This window comes from Euleptes europaea, chromosome 5 (genome assembly GCF_029931775.1).
Source record: "Euleptes europaea isolate rEulEur1 chromosome 5, rEulEur1.hap1, whole genome shotgun sequence".
NCBI classification, from domain to species: Eukaryota; Metazoa; Chordata; class Lepidosauria; order Squamata; family Sphaerodactylidae; genus Euleptes; species Euleptes europaea.
Genome location: NC_079316.1, coordinates 100372459 through 100395926, shown reverse-complemented (window position 1 = coordinate 100395926; position 23468 = coordinate 100372459). Strand labels below are relative to the sequence as shown.

The window sequence follows — 23468 nt, the reverse complement described above, 5'->3', positions numbered from 1 at the left end:
AGCCACTGAGAATCTCATGAGTATTCTTTTATTAAAGCTGAAGCCATTGTTTCTGTTATTTGGGGGGGATTTTAATTCCCTATGTATTTTTTTTTTTACTTTTTCCTGCAACTATGGGGTTGCAGAGAAATCCCCCCAGTCTGTCCCTTGCTCTCTTTTGTGGTGCTCTCAGTTATATCCTCTATGGCAAAGTTCAGAAATAGATATATTGATGATGCCACAAAGTTGCAAAAAATACAAGAAAGATATAATTAACAGAAGTCGGTTGTGTTTCATATCAAGGTGTTTTAACTAGATAATGAGTTGCTTCTTCCATTCAGTTGGGAACTGATTCTCCAATCTCTTGTTTTTCCTTGATATGATTCTTCTGTTTTTTTCTCTGCCTGTTTCAGACATAAATTTCCTACAGTGTTCTAGATGTTAGTAGCTTCCTTAGTTCTGTAGAAGGTCAACATTTCCAAATATGATTCTCTCTTCTTGGAATTCTCAAGGCCTAAATATTAATTGCAAAAGCTCTAGAACATTTACTGCCTTGTACTGAGAACTATTGTGCTGACAAACAAGTACTTCATGTGTGCCATGCTTACTCATCATTGTTAGCACAAGAAAATTCCTACTGGATCAGACTTATGGTCCAGTATCCTGATTTTCACCGTGATGGTCAGATGCCAGCAAGGGAAGCTCACAAGCAGGACATGAAGGCAGTAGCCATCCCCTGGCATTACCCCTCTGCAACTTACAGTCACCATGGGGGTTCCATTGAGTCATCATATCTAATAGTAACTGGTAGACCTTGGTCTGTATCCAATCACTCCACTTAGCAACATTTGAAACCTTCCTCAACCCAAAGAACCTTCTTTCTACATGTGGTTCTTCCACCAGAAAAAAAATAAGCCACTTGAGCTGGATGATGGCTGCTTAGGCTGGAGGAAAGTTTCAAACTTTGCTAAGTGAAGTGGTAGGGCTCCTCCATGTATAGAGCCCCTTTAAAGCCATCTACTCTAGTGGCCATCACCATATCTTGTGGTAGTACCATAGTGCGTTTTTCAGACCATCAAATCTTGTCAGCCTTACCAGGATCTTAAACTGATATTAGAGCGTCCCATGGATAAAAATTTAGATGGAAAAATAGTTCTTAAGGATTTTCTTCTGGGGAGCTTCAGACCTATGTTCAGTAAGATTACATTGGGGCGAAAAATAATGACAGCTAGTTCCTTGGAATACATAGTCATGTTGATAGCTGGAGAAATCATGCAATTAAAGGTGACTGAAACTGAAACTGATAGCTGGAGAAAATGGAGGAATGTTTCCTTGACTTGTTCAGTTTGCTCTTTAAGGTTTTAATGCAGAGCTAAGAATGACTCTAAAGTCCATTCATCGCCTTGGCTACCTCGTCATTCAGAATATGGATGGTGTGCACCTTTCCTTGGTTCCAAGAAGACACCTTATAGCTATCTAGTGTCAGTTTGCTATTCCTTGCTTTGATCTGGAAGCAACAGCAATCAAAAAGAGTGTGGAATGAGCCTTATAAACCTGTCCTTTTGAATGTATAGCTGCAACGTTTTATCAGTTGGCAAAAAGCCCCCAAAGTTAGATGCTGTCGGTGAAGTTCAAGTCAGATGTTGTAAAGTCCTAATAGCTGCCATGAGGACTTTCCATCATATTTGTTCCTGGAGTTCCTTGTTGGGTTACTAGGGGTGCATGGGCCCAATTCAGATTGGGACCATGATGCACTGAGATAAGGGGCCTTAAGCCCCTCCCCACCGCACACATTACATTTTCCTGACCTGAAACAGCCCTGGGGTGCTTGTCTCATTTCCACAACAGGTGGGGGTTCAAACTTGGCTGTGTTTAGCAATTGGTCATAGTTTTCCAGAATTCAACAACCATTGTTCCTTTTTATAATGGATTTTTGACACAGTGGCACATTGCACACTAGATCTTCTATTGTTACTGACCCTTCCTCCTGTTCACACAGCTGATAAACTATTCAGCTGCAAATGTAAATACTTCCTTTGGTTAAGAATGTTCTATGAGAAACAAGCTTGTTGGTTCTGAATTCAGATACATTCTGGCACAGATTTCTGACATCCTTGGATAATTTGTTTTACATAGATTAGTGTGATTGCTCCCAGTGAAATCAGTTAATAGAAGAACGGTGTGCCTGAAATGCCAGAATAGACTTTCTCCCAGAGGGATACGTGTTCAGTATATTAAAACTGAAAAGGCATTTGACATGGTCTAAACTGCCTGATTACATCTGGTTTAAAAGAAATTTACATTTGGATGATCCTCCATTATCTGAGTTCCTGTAGGTGATCAGCCACTTTTTATTACTGCCAATGTCTGGGTCTCTTCCACACACTATGAATATTAGAACCCATTCACATATCTGTTTCATTAAAACAAGACCTCATGGAGGCAGGAGCCGACAAGCAGTGGGGATCTGAGCCCCCCAGCAGCAACAAATTTTTTGGGTTCAGTTTTAATAGACCCAACATTTTTTAATTATTTGAAAAGCTGAATCCATTATATTTGGCTTTTTGTATTTTTGAAAAAATTTCGGGTTTATTAAACCCAAACCAAAATAATGCCGAAAAAAGCTTCACAGCCCTACTGGGATGGACATGGGTTGCCTCCGCACAGCACTTATTCCTGGTTGTTCTCTCATTGCCATGGCCAATTCAGAGGCAGTCACAGCATCAGTAGAAGCTCTACACATAGGGGGTTATCAGTGCTAGCCCCTCCCATCACCACCAGAGTACTTTTTGCAAGTAGCAGTTATATCACAATAAACTACTGCCATTTTTTTAAAAAAAGTCTGCCGATGGTAGAGTGGGGAATAGGGAATGCCCAATGAATGTAGGTGGGGAAGTGTGGAAATCCTCACCTTCTCGTCCACCTGAATCCCAAACCTACTTTCAGTATAGTTTTCCAGAAAGATCATACCAAAGCAGATCTGAAGAAGAAATGCATCAAAACCCAGGAGGTGGACAACTGCACAGTGATGTCACATGGAAGCAAAAAACAAAACCCTGATGCAATTGGGAGGAGGAGCGACAAAAACTTCTGTATGGATCATATGATACACAGGCTCCCCTGTTCACTTTGATATCAGGAATATTTGTACGTGTACATCTGTAGTTCGTGCACAGAACTGTCTTTAACATTGTGGTGAATTGATCATGCTGTACTAGCTGGGAGTTATGGGAGTGCCTTGGAGTCCTTGCAAAACCTCAGATCCCGTTGTAATTTTCTGCCAAGCTGCTCTTGTCTTAACCAGATTTTGGAGAACTTGGAGTCCCTGCTTCTCTTTGGGTGAATGGCCAAGGGTCTGTCCATTTTGCATGTATACAAAGATTGTATTTAGTTCCTTGTATCGGGAACTAAATAGACACTCTCCTATACAACAGGGATGGCCAAAATCTTTCCAGATATCTGACCTTACTCACAGGTGTTCAGGCTCTCTCATAAAAGAGAACCATGTAGCAGTAAGGACTTGAGAATTGTAAAAGCGCAGAAAGACATATCTTGGAAACAGCAGGCAAAATCCAATGAGAAGTGTGCAAAATTTCTCTTTTAATTTTTGAAAGTAATATTCTGGACCCTGTCAGTGAAACTGCGCAATCTTTCCACTATGTCCACCAGGGGACAGAATAAAATTTATTTGAAAGTCACCAAATCCACTCTTTGGACAACCAATGGTCCATCCTAATTGTAGAATACTCTAATCAAGAACCAAATATTGTATTAAATTTTTCAAGTAGTGTCTTTTTTTGCAATAGGCTTGTTTGACCACCATTGTGCTTGCAACAGCTGTGCAAAGGATCCTTTCTTTTTTCACCTTCCAGAGTAGATAAAGAAAACAACTGACTGTTAGAGATCCATAGGATCATCTTGATATGACAGCGTTGTTGTGCTTCAGCTAACCATCACGATGTGAGTCATGTTTGCCTAACTGCTCCTTGCTCACATTCTTATCAGACCATATGAAAAATACTCCACAAAGATTACTTTTCCTTCTTGGCTGCCATCTTCTTTAATTTGAGACTAGCATTGTAGAAGCTAAAATTCTGTCATTGTCGGTGCCTTTTACCATCTTCCTGCCAACTCAATTCCTCCTATCAAAATCACACAAGGCTCCAGTTTCGAGAACTTTGACTCCTGAAGATGTTTTCCCTACAATATTGTCACAGTATCCTCTACCTCAGTAGGATGGTTCAGCTTCTCCTTCTCCTGGGTATGCTGTCTCTACCTGTTTTGTGCCTTATCTTCCCTACAGTGCACTGGTCAGAATTATACAATGGGAGATCACAGTGCATTAATTCTAACCTACCTCGAAATGTTTGCACTGAAAAAACGTGTTTGCTGTCTTAGATCCAAGCTACACAATCAGCAGCCTCATGTGACACATCCATTGCTGCATTTCCTCCCTTCCGGCTGCGGGATAGGGGAATAGTGTTTGAATGTTTGCTTGTATCATAAAGTCTACAAACGTTGAAAGCCAGTGCATTTGCAAGAAGGCTGGGCAAGAAATTGCTTGCACACATGCTAGTCTTGTATGTGCAAGATGTTTTAAAAATATAGGAGAGTAGTCAAATATTTGAGTCCCCCATCTGCAGTCTGAAATGGTACAGTCCAATAGCACGAGGCTGCTAGCTTCTAGCTACCCCTGAAAACATTTGATTCTTGAGAATAGAAAAAATAACACTAGAGTCGACTGATAATAACTGTCCTGTAACACTTGCAGTCTAGCTCCATTATACTTAAACATGGATAAGCCCCAAGATGTAGCACAAGCAACTGGCACTTCTGTATACTTTGGTTAATTAAACTATTTTGGGGGCTGAGTACTTTCATAAATTTATGATACCACATAGTCTATTACCTCTTATTTTAACCATTTCGTACCTACCTTTTGTATTATTTGCCTGATTTTATTCCACTCTTAAATGATTATTTTTTTCTCTAGCCATGTTTTCTATTCCATGTTAAGAAAAACACAAACATTTGAATTATTGCATCACCTTGGGAGGAGAGTGAGCCTGTGGGGTGGGAGGGGGGCAAGCCATAGGTGAGGGCCAGGGACTGGGGTGGCAACAAGCAGGCAGTAAGACAGCCTGACCTGTAGGAATGATTTGGCTGGGGAAAGGCTGCTGCACGCCGGGCTTGTTTGCTTGGGGTGTGGACCTGAGTGAGGGGTACCGGACAGAGTGGGAAGGAGGACATGTGAGAGAAGGAGTGGGGACAGTGGAGAGAACAGAAGCAGAGCTCAGCCCTATGGAATAGAAAAAATGGTGAGAGCAGGCCGAAGAGAAAGAGAAAAGCAACCCCCCCATCCAAGGCAAATGGGCTGTCCTGTGTAGTTTAGGGCTATGCAAGACTCGCAGGCAGTCCTTGCCCTAAGACCAAGGGGAAGGAAAGGTCAAAGAGGAGCTGACTGCGAAAGAACAAACAGTAATAAAGAATCTGTTAATTGAAATATGTGATGTCTGTGGCCTCCATTCTGATGGATCCCGGAAGTTATGGTGTGCCCCTACCCCCAAGACATATGTAAATATTATTATATTTTCCACTGTATGCTTATATTTTATGTTGCTTTTTATGTTTTTTCCTGTATCTCATGTCTAAAATCTTTGTACTTTTCCCCCCCTAAAATTTCTCATACACACTGTATTGTATTTTAATTTTCTAAGTCTTAATAAACTTTGGGGAGCAGGAAATACACCACTGACAAAATAGTTCTAGTTTTTTTGAGGCAAACTGTCACTGTTCAAAGTTGGCAAAAACAATTAAATCAATTAATAATGAAATAAATGAATGCAGTGGCGTGCTTTCACCCTTAGCACATACAAGTTCACATATCCTTATGGCCACTTTATTTTTCAAGCAGTACTTGTATGTCATTGATGCTATTGAAATGCATCATGTCTGACCTAGCAGTGGGTGTGAAAGGCCTGTTTGTGATAGCTGATCTTCACTGGGCCCTTCGCACGTGCTAGTTTCTACTTGATACTGTGCTCATGTAAGTGTGCATGTGCGAGTGATTGAAAAGGAAGAAAGCAAAATGCAGCAAATAATGTTGTGTACTGTGCCTTGTGAATATATTACAAAAAGCTGAAAACTGGCAACTTTGAAGCTGCCTTATATTGATTCATACCGTTGGTCTATCAAGGTCAATCTTGTCTTCTAAGACTGGCAGCAGCTCTCCAGGATCTTAGGTAGATGTCTTCTGCATCTCTTACTGCCTGGTCTTTTCAACTGGAGATGACGGGTTGAATCTGAGACCTTCTGCATGCAAACCAGAGGCTCTTCCACTGAGCCACACCTCCTTCCATCATATGTGATGCTCAGATTACATTTAAGTCAATGAGATGCAAACTCATAGTTGGATTGGGCCCAGTGAGACCGCTGGTGAATTCTTATAAAGCCATTTACTCATTGGCTGGTGACTTTAGTCATTAACGCTGAACAAGATCCTCATTTAGCTATATCATCTCAAGGTGCAGTGTATGGTAAACTCAGACAGCCACCACAAGGTGAATGTTAGCATGTTGTCTCAAAACATGGAGCATCTAGATTCCAGTAGATTGCTTTACTTGCTTGGTCCTCATCATCCCTAGTGCTCATTTGCATGAAATGGACTTTACCCTGTCAGAAAATAAAATAAGAACAGGGCCTTTAAGCACATAAAAACTAACTTTTAAGAGCACATGTGATATAACCCTATCTAAAATCAATAGGTCTCCAGGTATCCACTGAGTTAAGTATGGAAGTGTCTCATACTGGGCACAAAATGCACTGGGGGCTATCTCCATTTCTTTACTGATAGTAGTGAATAAAATGAGCATGAAATGCAAAAGGGAAAAATTGACAGAATAAAAAGAAGTTTGCAAGTGTTCTACTACATTTTTTTAAAGTAAAACAATGTTAACATTCCTGTGATGCTGCTGATAGGCAAGAATTCCTGGAAACAAATGGCATTCATATGCAAAATAGCACTGGCTGTTTACCTCTCCCCAAATGTTCAACGCCCACCCTGCCAATAAAAGCTTGACAAGATGTGAAAACCTAACCATTAAGGTGATCACTTTTGTGATGGCTGAAAGAACAGGTTTCAAGCAGTTATTCCAATCCAAAACACTGAACAGTTTCAAACTCTGGTCCATTCCTGTTTACCACTGTGTTCATTTCTATGGATAAGGTGTGTGTTTAATTTGGGACATAGACTGCTTAAAGCCTTACCAATTGAGAGCACTGAAAGAATGTACTACAGTTTACAGACATTCCCCCCCAAACCCCCAAACTGTGGATCATCAGGTTGGTTTGTGTTTCTGGGCCTAACTTCACATTATGTTTTCCCCCAGGTCCATATGATCTACCTATGCTTGCAATTTCTCCAGTGGGAACTCAATTCCAAGGTGCATGGAATACCCATCAATGCGTCACCATGGTCCAAATTGGGACCATGGTGTTTGAGTAGCTGCTTCAACCTCCTCACTACCATTTCCCCAAACTGAAATGGCCCAGAAGTTCTCCTTGCCCTTTGGGGACTACATGTGTACTGGTGGGGTACACGACGTTTTCCCCAACAGATCAAATAGCACTCTCCCAAGACCATTTCAGGTCAGGACTATGGGGCAGAAGGAAAGTCATAAGCACTCTCTTCCCATGCAGTATGGTCCTGATCTGTATCAGGTCCTGTGCACCGAATTCCTAGTAAAGAACTCACCACCACATATTGGATGGATAATTCTCATGGTGTACTTGGTCCCAACCTGAGGACTGTGTATCATGTAGCTAGGACTTAAGTTTCTGTTTTTTTCCAGAGAACCAAGGGGATCGGTCCTCAGAAACTATGGCCATTTTTGCATGGTAATTAGCAGCACATTCCAGGTTTAATTGCCCCGCATATTTTTTTTTAAATTTTGCATGCTGAACCGTCATTCCAGAAGTGACTGCGAAGCCGGCACACACCTGCTTTGCATTAGTAAAGAGCCCATTTAACACATTTAACAAACATTTGGTGTTTGCCACGAAGAATCCCCCTCAAGGAACTATGCAAAACAACAGAGGCGCATTATCTATGTGCATGCTAATGGCTATGCAAACAGGAACACAGAAGCAGGCGAGTGGGGGTGGTGGAATTTCTCCTTTTGCATCAGGACCGTGAATATGCATTTTTAAAGTCGCATTTTAAAAAGAGCTTTGAGCGAGCATCAAAACTGACCATGCAAAAAATGCATATTGCATAGGCCATATATGGGAAGCCTTATCAATACGCAGAGGTTTCATGGACAGAGGTATACTGGATAATGGTCCACCACACACACACATGGTACATAGTTAGAATGTCACTGGGAAAAGTAATCCAAGTTTTCCACTCTGTAAGTGAAAGAGTCACGTGTTGCTAACAAGGCACAAGCATTTTACCAAAGTTATTGCTGTGTTTCCTGTCCTTTGGCTTAATTCTATGAGAGAATACTCAAAACTGGGTTTATCTGCAAGGGTATGACTTGCAGTGATACCGTCATTGTAGGGGAAAGCACAGTAGAACTGTTGAAGAACATTCCTTCCCCCCACCCGTTATTTGTGTTCCTGGCTTTTGCCCTCTCCCCATCCACCTATGACAGCCCCATGCTCCTGCTCCAAAAGCACTATTCAAAATGGTGAACATTCATTATAACATTTTAAAAAAAATGAACACTAAAAGAATCAAAATAAATATGCTAATGTCTGCCAGTCACTTTCAGCAGTCTTATGGTTTGGATATTTTTATTACTGTATTTTCTGGCGTATAAGACTACTTTTTAACCCAGGAAAATCTTCTCAAAAGTCGGGGGTCGTCTTATACGCCGGGTGTCGTCTTATACGCCGGATGCTGAATTCCGAGCCGGACTGCAGAATCTGCCTGGGGAGCCGCCTCCGCTCTGTCCATGTCCGGCAAAGGAGGGAGGGGAGGCGAGCCCGGAGAGGGCGCTCACTGCCCAGCTCGGAGTCAGAGCCAGGTGCGCCGGGGTGCACGGAGGGAAGTGCTCGGCTGCGCTCCAGCGGCAGCGCAAGGCAGGCATGCGGCTGGCTGGCCGGGGCTGGGGTGGCCACTCTCTTCTCCCGGCACAGGGTGTTTTGGCTGCCGCCTAGCACACCCAACATGCCCCCTTTCCTCCCCGGCCTCCGCTTCAGCTTCTGTCTTTATGGGCTTCCCTCCCCTCCAAACCCTCCTTTAGCCTCGCCCTCCACGGGCCGTCGGCTCAGTCCTCCCCTTGCCTTTAGCCTCGCCCTTCTCGAGGGCCCTTACTCTCGCCCCCGTCCCCCTCTTCTTCCCCGCCCCAGGAGGACCGGGGTTGGCCGTGGGGTTGGGGCGCAGTCCCGAGGGCCGGCCCCAGGCCGTGGACTCAGGACAATCCCAAACTCTATATTTTAACTGTAAAAATGGGGGGTCGTCTTATACGCCCAGTCGTCTTGTACGCCGGAAAATACGGTATATCAGCTGAGCTTCAAACAATATTTGAATTAGTTGGTTGGAGGCAAAGGCATGAAAAAAAACGAGTCAAATTTGGGAAAACATGGTTCCTACTTTTTAAAAAAAATTAAGCTCACTGACTGAAAAAAGCAGGGTTAGTTTGTCGAAGGCTTTCACGGTCAGAGTTCATCAGTTCTTGTAGGTTATCCGGGATGTGTGACCGTGGTCTTGGTATTTTCTTTCCTGACATTTCGCCAGCAGCTGTGGCAGGCATCTTCAGAGGAGTAACACTGAAGGACAGCGTCTCGGACACTGTCCTTCAGTGTTGCTCCTGTGAAGATGCCTGCCACAGCTGTGGGCGAAACGTCAGGAAAGAAAATACCAAGATCACGGTCACACAACCCGGATAACCTACAAGAACAGGGTTGGTTCGTTTGAATTGGTTTAGTCAAACTCTCCTGGACTTGTAACATGGGCCTTTTATGCATGGCTGTCTCCCTTGCAGTTAGCCCTCCCCCCCCCCCAACTACTTCGGGGCTTCGTTTTGATTATGCTTGCATTTTCCGACCTTCAGAGGCCGCCTCGCTCTCTCCACGTGTTTCCCCCAAATTTTCTGGATGCTGTTTAGCAGAAAACATGGAGAAAATGTGCTGGGAGAGCGCGGCAACCTCTGAAGGTCAGAAAATACATGCATAATCAAAACGAAGCCCAGAAGTAGTCGGGGGGGGGGTGACTTAGAGGAAAACAGCCATGCATAAAAGGCTACGATTGAATTCAGGAAGTGAATTCAATGCGTCTTCCTCCCAAAAAAGTATGTGTTGGATTGTAGCCAAAGTATAGCTGAAAACAACTAAGACTGTTCTGAAAAAGGTATTTCATGTTACGTGGCAAAATGACATTAAATGTAGAACACCACCAATAATCAACCAAACAGCCATGTGAAATTATGTCCCGCCTGAACCACATGTTTTTTAATGGACGGTTTTATAAAAAGTGAATTCAAAAACAGTACGGAATTCTGTTTCGTTTGCCAGCATCAGTTGCATGTGGCATTTTTGTGCTCCACCTCTGTACTTAAATTTCTATAATCCACACTATTTCATCTTTTTTTCCCTCCCCTCCCTCTTCTTTTCCTTTTTTTTCCTCCCTGGAGATTGCCACTGAGGTAAGGTTGGGTTTCAAAACCAAGGTGATCATTCGTAAAACCCTGTGTGGAATAAAAAATCCGATGCTCACCGTCACTCCCTAAAACGTCCTAGGTGCTCCCCCTTCCTTACTATTTCAATTCCATGTACTTCAGTAACACCAAGTACATTTTCCCCAAACACTTAAACGCTGCCATTTTTAAAAATCTTGGCATGGCTATTAAAAAAACCAACAAAAAACCTCACTTGATGTGCAGTTTTCCTATATAAGTTGTCATGTGGTTTTTTTCAGTGGTTTTTTCCCCCAGTGGTTTTTCTCTTAAAAATGCCTTGTATGGAGTCAGACCATTTGTCTCTCTAATTCAGGACCTTGTTGACTGATCGGCAGCACCTTTTCAAGGACTCAGATCTTTCCCATCCCTCCTCCTGCCTGATGCCCTTTTAGGTTTAATTTGATTGTTTTTATGTATTTACTTTGTATATCATCTGCCTTTGAGGCTCAATGTATCTTGCATACGAATAAGTACAATACAGTACATTTTAGGTGGCTATAGAAGGGTTTGAATTTGGGACTTCAAGCAGGCAAATCATGTGCTCTGTCACTGAGCTATAGCTCCTCCCTTAACTCTGGGAATCAGAAGCCATATGTGTATAATAGCAAATTAAGTTCTGCAAACACACTTGTTTTGATTGTTTTGCTGCTTTTGGATCTTTCTCCTTCCCTGTCCAAGTTTGTGAAGGGCCACTGGAAATCCTAAAGACAATGTTCCATCCTGCATGTGACTTGACTTACTCTATGCTGGAGTGTCCATTTCTGAGGTAGACCTTACAGCGAATGTTAAAATGCCATAACCATTTTGGGGGATTCTCCCTGTTCATTTAAAAGGAGAGGAATGGGGGGGGGGGAGTTGAGTGGGGGTTTTTTTATTATTTTTTAGAAACTGCATATTTTGGACTGTGTGTGTTCAAGTGGGAAAGTGCCCACCAATGTGTGGCAATCAGCCAGCCCTATGCATGTATACTTTTCTAAAAGGTGTTTCCGAGCAACATTTGAAAAAAAATGTGGGCGTTTGACCTCAGGAGAAATATTACACGATATTTGAACAGTTCAAGGGAAGTCAGAAGCCTTCAGGTAACACGTGTGGATTCCCCCTCCCCCCCGAAGGTTCTGTTCATTCCTATGCTGTCATTTAACTTGGAGCAAAATTCAATGCAAGTTGAAAGCTCTGAAGGATTTCAAAGGTCACTAAAAGAGTTTTGATAAGACTAATAATATTTCCTTGGCAGGGAGCAGTTTTACGAATCCCTAATCTTAGTGCCACCACCATTATGTTTACTGGCAATTTGAAAATTATCAACATTCAATCAACTCTGAAATAGTTTCTGATAAGGGCTTAGTACCCAGATGCCGATTCATAAGGAGCTCGGGCAGAGAGGTCTGTAAGGTTTGCTTCAATGCATTTGGCAGGCTATCAAATGCACTCTTGTCACAGCCTTTAGAAAACAAGCTTAGATATAAATGACATTGAATCACACCAGAGGACTGGGAAGTGGTAATGGTTATGCCAACAACTACCCCATTTATTAAAAGGGTCCCACCACTGATCTTAATGTTTTGACCATTGTTACCCAACAGCATCAACAACTGAGCAACACAATCTGTCAAGAAGACAGATAATCTTTGGGTACTGGCATAGCTTGTGTTGCCTTTTACTGCTCTTAGTCATCCTTCTAGAGAACTGGCAAACATTAAGAAAGCCATTCCTATTTCAAAGCGTCAAGATGAGGCCTAGGCCATTTATGCTCGGCTATTAGCTGCATGATCCCCACAGAACTACCCCGGGTCTTCTTTTCAGTTATTCATGATTTTTCCTTCCTTCAGGGGTCACCCCACGACCGCCACACACTTGCCCGATGGTTTAACCTCTTTTATCCAAATTTCAAATTTCAATACCTTTATTGGCATACCATCAAGCAGCCGATCAAATAAAACCAACCTTCTAAACATCATTTAACCTCCGCAACCTCTTTTATCATGAATTTAAATTTTGCCTTGATCCTAAAGTGAAGCTAATTGAGGCAAAATTTGTAAATATTCTCTACAAGTTTTCTCTTCCCCTGCCCCCTTCTCGCTTGTACTACCCTCACACAAACCATCCCAGATAAGCCATTTTTGTAAGTAGTTTCAAGATTTTGGAATGGAGCCAGCTCCCTCCCCACTTTGTGTCCTCTCTGGTCAGTTTCAGCAGCGGGAACAGAGATGAGCAAATGAAAGAATCCCCTGCTGGGCTGGCGGGGCGTGTTGACGAATGTGCAGGCTGCTGGGCTGGCAAGGCAGCGGCAGTAGCAGCCATGGGGTGGGAAGTCTCTGGCAGCGAGCCACAGCGGGTTTTTTTGTTTTGTTTTACGTTGCAGTTTTAATGATATAACAATTTATTAATATTTTAGCAATAAAATGCTAAAATATTAATAAATTGTTATATTGTTAAAGCAGCAACATAAAACACACTGCAGCTTGCCACCAGAGACTTCCTGCCCCATGGCCGCCACTGCTGCCTGTTTCCCCCCCACCTCATAAGCATACTTTCTTGTACAGGAGCCGACAAGGGGCCCTGGGCGACCTCCGCCACAGCTCGCAACCTGCCCGCTGTCAACACCCTGTGGCAGCCAATACAGGGGGAGGGACTCTGACAGTCCGCATTTTCAGTGGGGTTCTTCATTGATTTAATTCACTCCTGCTACCCCTGGGATTTCTTCGGGGCAATAAGCCCCCATGCATAGGGCTTTTAAGATTTGGGTCAGAAAACCACGTGTCTGCAGAGTGGCAGATCATTCAAAGCATAAATGGCCCTAGAGTTGCCACTGAATTCCAAATTCACTTCCTACTGCTATCTCGTGGATACACTGACACGCTGAATTCACATACACAAAGGCCAAACACATGAGACATTTCTCAAACTGGCATCAGGGGATCCCTGGAGATCTGCAAGGGTACTTCAGCAAGTTTGCAAATCCTTTGTAAATATAGAAAATGAGGCAGTATTATCCCCATCCAGATAACGTGAACATGGAAAGCTCTCAATTTTCTAGGAAAGGGGGCAGAGACTTGCCACCTCGGGAAATAGGACAGTATCAGATATTTCGAAGGGCAGGAAAGTGTAGAGCTATTTGCCAATGGCAGTTTGTCACCCAATTTCCAGCTTCTTGCATCAGAGGAAGAATTCTGAAGGAATGCATGGCTCTCACTGTAGGATCCAACCCATTTTGTTCAGTCACCATGTCCCTTTATCAGCCACATTTTGTGTCTTTGTTTCTATCAACCTAAAAAGTTGTTTTGTTACTTTAACACCTTCTCTCTCTGAGGCAGGAGAGCATCTTCTAGCTTGGGTGTTTTCCACTCACTGCTTGGGGAGGCAGGTTGACTTTTCACTTCCTTGATGCTTCCCCCAACTATTGCACACAAGTGATGGTTGACGCCTGACTTCTGTATGTTGCATTCACTCACCCAGTACCCAAAGAAGGTTGACAAATGGCCTAATAACAGTATGAAGCCAATGGGTTATGTAAGATAAACTAACAGAACTTTAATACAATACAAATGGTTTTAAAAAATCATTGAAACCAAGCACATTTTGGCCACAAGGCCTTCCTCAGTGGTACCGATTCTTAAAATACACACCATAAAATAAAAGTATTAAAAATACGAAGTGCAATATCACTGACCAAGCTATCAAATACTCATAAGAAGCAGGGTCAGCTCATTAATCCAAATATTGCCCTCAATACTGGAATAATTAGCACCATCCACAATCACTTTTCAGATTGCTGTTGTTAATATCTGTGTAAGCAAGGTCAGAGTGAATCGTGGCTTTATGGTGTGTATATTAGGGCTGTCAGTTTGGCAAATTCGGCAAATTTTTGGTTTGGCACCCTCTTCTATAGGACAGCCCTTCAAGGGCTATTCAAGGGTTATTCATCATCATCATTAAATGCTGCATACTAAATGATATAATGCATTTATTGTGTTGATATTCCATATGCTGTGTTATCTACTGACAGTATGAGGAGGCAGTTGCAGGAAGGCCCCCCAAGGCTATGTTTTGCACCAGGCAGCCATTCTGACCTCCGTTGTGTGTATTAATGTATAAACTGGTTCACAACCGAGGCTTCTCCAAGCGGTAGTGTATATAGTGTATATGCAGTACGCCTTGCAGTTGTGCTATATAAAGCATAAGTCATGTGTGAATTGGCCTAGTTTTACCATTACTTTGGGCACACAATAGCAAGTAACCTACCTTGTCTACCCAAAGCTAGAAGGAGTTTGCCATTAAGTAACCTGAAAAAGTAAAGAGGGAATGGTTGAAATGCCTGCGATTCTCGGCCCATGTAAACAAGAGTTTTTGTCAGGGGATAGCATCCACAAATGGGCATCTTTTCAATCTCATCTGTTTCTAAGGGCTGCTTTTCACAATATCCCTAGGATATGGAGGAGGCTGCTTAAAGCTTCCTTCATACTCTGGCTCTTCGACACGGCAAGCTGTTTCATGCCGGTTTACCAACTCTCTATGGTGTGCTTCCATGTTGTTCCCAGAGGCATTTGTGGCAGCCACATGGTGGAGGCTGGTCTACTTTATGAGCTCGTACATACAAAACGTCTGGTTGTGAGGAATATGTAATTTAATGCAGCTTCTGAAGAGCAGCCAGATTGTAATGTAGCCCTTGAAAAGAAGCCCTGGAAGAATGTCTTTACATGAGGCAGTCTGTGACAGGCCTTAGTCATTAGAGCTAAAAGTCTTGCATTTCAAAACAGAACTGGATAGATTTGTTTCTGCAAGATTTTTTCAAAACTTATTTGGGGATCTTTTTCATCTCCCAAATGTTGTGTGAGTTTTATTATTTCTCCAGAGATAATGAACAATGGATTGTTGAATGTGTTGAGAGAGCCAAAACATTTTGTTTCCGACTGAGGTGATGTTTTTTTGTGCTCTGTAATGTAACTGATGGCCGTTTTTAATGCGTTTCTGGTTTGGTCTCGTTGGATACAGCCTTATTTTCTTTCACCCCGTTGCTGGATAGTTTGTATGCTGCCTTACTTGCTTGAGTTATTAGGATCTATGATTTAATTAAAAGAATGCTGTCCTTTTCAGCCCTAAGCAGCTTTCACAAAATCCTCACAAGATAATCACATTAAAGATGAGCATCTAAAACAGAAATGACGTGGATTCCATATGGAATGTGACCACACAGGCCAAATTTTCTGTTCTCACCCCCTAGTCTTCCCCCAGTAGTCATCTTTCAGCATCATCTTTGAAAATGGCATGGTCAAATGCCGCATATATATGGAAATAAACCATTTTTAAAATCCAAAGGCACAAATATTGTTTCACATGAACAGTGGCGCCACGGCGGACATTAAGGCAGTGGTCCTTGCTCCACAGAGAGCTACTTTTGCAATCACCAGTAACTGAAATGGCCACGTTTTCTTCCTTGCTTGGCATAAAGCTTGCACCTCAGGGAAGCTCACCACTTACCCGTCCTTCCGGCGGCGACTGTTTTAAGGAGGGGGAATCACCTGCCCACTGCAAGCCCCACCAGGCAAGGGCCTTGCCCACCTTCTAAAATGTGGGGCAGTGTTCAGAAGAGACACAAGGGGCGTGGCAAAGAGCCATGTGTAGCTCCTGTATCACTGCCTGAAGGTATTTGAACGGTTACAATGGAACTCAGTGGAGACTCAAGAAGTATTTTTCTAGCTGTACTCAGATTTAATCAGAGACAGTAATTGCTAAACTAAACTCAGCAAAACTGCCTTCGTAACGCAGTCAGCAAATTCCATGTGATGTCTGACTAGGTCTGTTGCCAGTGCTGCATTAATGTATGTCATGGAGTCTTATTTTCCACATTTATCTGTGTAGCGTGATTACACCTTGCAAAGTATTGAATTCCTGGACTAATGAGGATGTCAATTAATTTGTATTAAAGTCCTGCTCTTTATTCAGACTTTTTGGGGGGCTTAATAGTGCATAGTGGGAGGGAAATGGCAACAAATATGTTACTCCCATTTTCTTCCTTCGGCAGCCTGATTATTATAGCTTCTTGACTCTGTCAGATTCTGATGGAGTTGGAATTATGGGTTTGGAAACAGACTGGACAAATTGGAGAGTAATAATGAAGGGAGTGGAAGCAGGATTTCAAAATGAATCTTTTATTGACTATCCATGATAAGCATGAGATGCCCCTGCATTCCCTTTTCAGGCAGCCATACTGACATCCCTTGACATTTTTAAAATCTGGTCGTCACAGATACTCAATATAATCTGTAGGGAGTATCAGTTTCCTAGTTGCCTTGTGGTAAAAATGTTTTTTTTTAATTGACAATGCTTTCCAAAGCACTATATTGAGAGTAAGTCTAGACTAATATTTGGGTTCACATTTCCACTCTGTTATGAAACTCACTGCCCTGACCTGAATGGCCCAAGCTAGCCTGATCTCGTCAGATCTCAGAAGCTAAACAGGGTTGGCCCTGGTTGGTACTTGGATGGGAGTGTAGTGTTTTTCCTTATATTCTTCTTCATCATTTAGTATGTACTTTAAGCTGAAATTTGTTCTATTGTTTAAATCTTAATTACTCAATTTCTTAAATCCATCTCTATGTCTAGCACTGGATATATAGCACTAGCTATATCAGTATTTTCCAGCCCTGACCTGGATGGCCCAGGTTAGCCTGATCTTGTCAGATCTCAGAAGCTAAGCAGGATTGGCCCTGGTTGGTACTTGGATGGGAGATCACCAAGGAATACCAGGGTCGCTATGCAGAGACAAGCAATGGCAAACCACCTCTGTTCGTCCCTTGCTTTGAAAACCCTACTGGGCTGCCATAAGTCTGCTGCGATGAGAGGCACTTTACACACACACACACACACACACACGAAGCTCACACTGGGTGATCTTGGACCGGGCATTCTATCAGCCTCACAGGGCTATTGTAAGGCACATGAACAGTGGGATAAAATATATAATAAAATATATCATAAATATATCATATATAATAAAATATATCATATATCCATAATCCATGAAAAATCAAGCCAATGTTAAACTGTTGGAGGTCTCATTGATTTCAGCTGGAGAGAATGACACGTGTTTAACTTACCCAGTGTGACCTAAACATTTACTGAATTTTGAACATCCAACATTGGTTGAACTATGTCCTAAAAAAAAGAGAAGATGGCATTCTTCAGGTTTTTTTGGTACGTATAATGTCTGAATTCCTTATTCCTCCAAATATTTACTGTCTCAAAGCAAACATTCTTTTTCAAGTTTAAAATAAGCCCTTTAATTTTTATTAGTTTGGGATCAGTAATCAGCAGCATTACAAAAAACATATTAGTCACAATCCAATTGACCCAATACAGATTATGTCCTATGGCCCTAATTTGGTAAGGTTGATCCTTGAGAACAAACTTTACCCAGCCATATTGCATTGCTCATTTGGGTCCCATTGAACTAGCTGGGGGCACTGTTTCATTCACATCCTAACCAAAACTAGTGCTTGTCCACAACAAGAGCTTGACTAAAGCTGTTTAATTAACTTTTCATTGTGAATTTCCATTTTTTCCCCAACTGCCATACTTCAGAGATGAAGGAAAAGAAAACTAGGGCGGAGAGTGGCTAATTGGAAGAAGGGCATATGGCCATGATTTGCAGAAGTGAGAAAAGGTGAAGGAAGAAAGCCCATATGGTACAGTGGCGAGAGCCCTGGGCTTCAAGTGGAGAGAGTAGGGTTCAGATCTCATGTTCTTATATGACTATGTTGAATCGGTAATTATATGAGTAAGTATGTTCTCATATGAGTAAATTGTGGAATTCACTGCCAGTGGACACAGTAATGGCCACAAGCATAGATTGCTTTAAAAGAATAGTTGACAGATTCATGGAGGAGAGTTCAGTCAATAGCAACTAACCACTATAACTAATGGGAACTTCCATGACCAGAGGCAGTCAACCTCTAATTACTAGGAAAGGTCTTGGTTTCTAGGCCCTATTTGCTGGCCTTCCAGGAAGTTGGACTAGATGTACCACTGGCCTGAACCAGCAGGGCTCTTCTTATATTCTTGTTCTTAAATCTCTGCTTGGCCACGAAACTCACTGATTGACTTTTGAGTTGTCACTGTCATTCTAACCTGCATTGTCTAGTTAAGGTAAAGATGGATTGGGACAGGGAACCCTATGTATGCCATTCTGACCACGGCCCAGTGGTAGATCCCTGGCATCTCCAGTTAAAAGTATCAGGTAGTAGGTGATGTGAAAGACCGCTATCTGGTGAGTCTCAGTCAGTCTGAGTAGATAATACTCTCCTTTGTGGACCAATAGCCTGACTTAAGGCAGCTTCCTGAGTATGTCCCCAAGTGAAATGAGTAGTTCTGGACATTTTTGTTAGTTGTCAGCTGTGTGAAGAGGGTCACAGTCGTCAGTCCCGCTTCCCACATTCAGTCACAAGCCACTGAATTTCTCAGGATTTCTCAGTACTGTTCCAGAAATTTGCCTTTGTTTTGACTTTATGAAGCTTATGTTCATGGGAGGGGGTACATTTGGAGGGGTATTTAGGGATGGCCATTTATATCAATCATCTGAGGCATCAGGAGCAATGCTTTTCTCAGTCTGGATTGGGAGTGTGGCTTTTGTTCATAAGTATCTGAGCTACATGATAAATTTCTCCCACTCATTGGTGCAGATCTGCAATACTTTTGTCTGATCCAAGTTACATATTTATATGACAGTTTAGGATTATATTTGTTGCAGCTTGTATGAGATAGTGTTGCCAGTTAATCAGACGAAAACCTCAGCTTGGACAGTGTTTCAACCTTTGGCCCAATTTCCCCCCCTCTTAAATACAGGCTTTTTGAGTGAAGCCACATTTGTTGAATAAAGACAGTCACTTACTGTGTTTGCTTCAGCTGTGTAGCCTCCCCTGGGAAGTAACCAAGGGCATAGATAGATGTACTGAAGTTCTTGGATTTCCATTCATCTGTAATAGGTAAATTACTAATGGGTGCAGCCTCAAACCAGATTGGACACCACATGGGGAAGTAAAGAGGGAATTGATCTTCTCAACCCCTGCTCAGTTTCGCTAATCACACCCGGCTTCCCTGCACCATTGTAAATAAGTTAAGGGGTGGAGAGACATGTTTTTCTTTAAAATGCTACTCACAGCACAGGAAGCACACTCTCAACTAGCAAATCTGTGAGGGTTGGTGGGGTAAACCCCTCCCCCCTTCCCACGTGGTCTCAGAGGCATGCAGAATTTGCTGTTTGCAAACAAATGGACATCCAGCATCTTTGTGCGCCAAATCATTAAACAAAACCACATGGTTTGTTGTCCTGTATGCAGACATGATAAGAATGGTAGCTGGCTGAAACAACGAGGGAGTGGTGATGGCAGAACTACAATGCTCTGGTCACCTGAGAACAGCCCTTTGTTTTATTTTATTTTTTGGGGGGGTGTATGGTTGGATGTCTCCTGTGAATACATACCTGAAGGTGGGAATTGCCTCTTAGGGGTATGCTTGTTGGCCTCCCAACATCTGGTATTAGGAAGAAAACCTTTTGCAGATTACATTGGTTGACAGCATGAATAGCTTTAGCATATTGTCTGGTTGTTGGGCAACATTCTTCTACTGCAGGCAGCAAGTGCTGAGATACCTAATACAGGTTTTAGAACAGGCACAATTCTACTTGGCTCCTCTCATATGTTTTGTTACTCGTTCCTAATATCAATGTCATTTACAAAATCCACCACCAAACAACTCTTGCTGCAACTTCCTATGCCCCCAACATCTCCAGATTCTACCATTTCATTTGTGACCTACTTATAAGACCTTTGTCATTACTGATTTCAGAGGGTAGCCATATTGGTCGGCAGTAGAAGAGCTAGATTTGAATCCAGTAGCACCTGAGAGACCAACAAGATTTTCAGTGTGTAAGCTTTCAAGAGTCTAACAAACAGAACTTTGACTCTTTAAAGCTCATACACTGAAAATCTTGTTGGTCTCTAAGGATCTATCAGACTCAAATTTTGACATCACTAGATTACTTCTTTAGTAAAATATAGTTTCTTTCTTTCTTTCTTTCTTTCTTTCTTTCTTTCTTTCTTTCTTTCTTTCTTTCTTTCTTTCTTTCTTTCTTTCTGCCACCTCTCTCATTAAGTGGATTCAGATTGTCTTTATTAAATGCTACTCCCTCACTATCACCATGTTAACCCTCTTCCTATGTCCTTAGGTTCAGGAAACCATGTACAACATTTTCCTGAACAAATGGAAATGTACAGGGTGCACCAGAATGTGAGAAGATCAGTTATTGTGTACACTCAGTGAGAATGGGAAAAAAAAACCAAACTTGTGATTGTATCATTAAAAGCCATTTAGTTGGTCTTTGGAGCTCAGAACAAGAAATAGGGAAGGTTATTTTAATATGGACTGGTATAACGGTTTGTCATCTGTCAAACGTGGGCTGCCATGTTTTATTTGAGGCCAGATTAATGAGATCCAGCAAGAAGAACACAGTATGCTAGCTACTGCCAAGTGTTTGATAACCACTTGATGGGCAGCAAGAACGATTTATTAAGCCCTTGGTTGTCTGCCCTACATGTACGATGGGCTATGTTATACTTGCCGGGTCACAGGTTATGGAGGCCTGATCTTGAGCCTCTCCTCCAGATTGTAAAGGTAGCCCCAAGTAGACTCTGCAGTGGATACTCAGACCACAAAGGCATGTATTTGGGTGGAAGGGCAAGTTGAATTACAAGCAGACAAATCTATCACCATCTTTTCTTGTCCATGTTTTGGGATTGACTGGTTCCCCTCCCCTCTTCTCTCACAGGACAAAGAAGTCAACCTGGAACAGGTCCACAGGCGTATGAACAGTTTAATTGATGAAGACTTAGCTCACAAGCAGCTTTCCCCCGCGTCCATTGAAATCTCAGCCTTGGAGATTGGTGGCATGCAGCCTGGTCAGACTCTAGAGCCTGTGCGTGAATACCAGAACACACAACTTTCGGTCACCACATTTTTACAAGAACAGGCAGCTCACGGGGCCAGCAGGACACTCACAGGTGCCTCGGGCAGCAACCTGCCGCTGCCACTGAGCAGCTCCGCCACCATGCCCTCTATACAGTGTAAACACAGATCGCCGAACGGAGGACTATTTCGTCAGAGCCCTGTGAAAACACCCATCCCAATGTCCTTTCAGTCCGTGCCGGGGGGAGTCATTCCAGAAGCCATGGAGCCATCCCATGGGACATCCATATAAGGAGAACAACCAGCAAAGCTTTTTAATACAATTGGGGGGGAAAAACTCTTACCTTTTTCTTGTACATATCTGTAAATAATGAAAGAATGAAGTGGGGTTAAAAAAAAGTGTATTTTGAATATTCCCAATTTTCAAAGTCAGTAAAAAACAAACCAACCAAAAAAAATACAAAAAATAGAAAAAAAATGTATGAATGACTTTGTAAATTTTGTTCTCTATGAATAAAAAAGGCAAATTCCTTGTGATCATTCTCAAGTGCCAAAGAAGACCTGTTACTGGGACTGAGGGCAGTTGAAGCTGACTCTGGTTTTTAACTGGTATTTCTTTTTCTCCCCCCTCCCCAATTCTGATTTCTTACTTTTAAGGCACAGAAAATTGCCCACTTGTCAAAAAAAAAAAAAAATGGAAAAAATCCGTTCATTTGGTTAGGTCTTTTGCCATAGATTCTGCTATTGTACTCAAGATCACCCACAAATGATAATATCTGCAGTGCCACGCAAAGGGCGTAGACAATATGTTAAGTGAACAGAACTCCTTCTTTACTACAAGGATAAAATGCGAATCCTTCCCTGTGCTGGTTTCCAGCATGGATAGTTTTTCAAAAACGAACCTATCTGCTGCGTTTCCCCCCCCCCCCCTTTTGTACCTGCAGGCCCAGTTGTGGGATTGTATGAGAGCCAGGATTGTGGAAGGAGCGCTAGTAGAAAAGATGGGGTCGTTCAACGCAGGTGGTTCATAGCAAACAGCAAACTCTCTGACAACCCTCTTGAGCAGCTGAGGGGGTCTGATCACCACGTTTCTAACGAACTCATGTTCACAACCCCTGAAGCTGCATGTGGTGCCCCAGGGGATGGGTAGAAAGACCTGAATAGGCGCCACCGGCTTGTGTGTACAATTCCTTATCCAGTCTGTTGAATTGGGGTGGAATATAGACCCCCATATTGGGGTCTCCAGTTGTAGACAAATCTTAAGCAAAACTTTTCAGACATTACAGCCACATGTACGGGGAGCCCACCAATAGGAGTGAGTGCTACCCACAATTCTCCCAATAAGTGTGGTCACCATTTCAGTAGGGCACAGTACATTATTTTCAGCTGGAGGGTTTTGTGAAGCGTGGGCTTCATGGGTTGGCAGCCTCAGGGTTCTATGTAGTGTTTATATTAGACCCTGCTTTTCTTCTCAACGGGGACCCAAAGCAGCTGAAGATACAGGGGGGGAAATACCAGCAACAAACGGGAAAGGGGGCGGGCTTCTGTGTGTCAAGTACACACATGAACATACATGAAGCTGCCTTATACTGAATCGGACCCTTGGTCCATCAAAGTCAGTATTGTCTACTCAGACCGGCAGCGGCTCTCCAGGGTCTCAGGCAGACGTCTTTCACATCACCTACTTGCCTGGTCTCTTTAACTGGAGATGCTGGGAATGGAACCTGGGACCTTCCGCATGCCAAACAGAGGCTCTACCACTGAGCCACGGCCCCTCCTTGTGTAAGTAAGTCTTACCGCTCTCTACTAGCCAACCCATTCTAGGCTACGTCCCTCAGGCTGAAAGAC

The 23468-nt window shown here is 42.7% G+C and overlaps 1 protein-coding gene across 3 annotated transcripts in view; it reads left to right on the top strand.

Moving 5' to 3' along the window:
* GRID1 (glutamate ionotropic receptor delta type subunit 1) overlaps positions 1–21957 on the top strand; it is a 989717-nt gene extending 967760 nt beyond the window's left edge. For 2 of the 3 annotated variants that reach the window (XM_056849910.1, XM_056849909.1), the window contains one exon: positions 21484–21957. In XM_056849910.1, the coding sequence (XP_056705888.1) occupies positions 21484–21912 (429 nt within the window). In that variant the 3' untranslated portion in view covers positions 21913–21957. The remainder of the gene's footprint in view (positions 1–21483) is intronic. The other variant, XM_056849911.1, reaches the window with a different exon arrangement.
* Positions 21958–23468: the final 1511 nt, after the last annotated feature.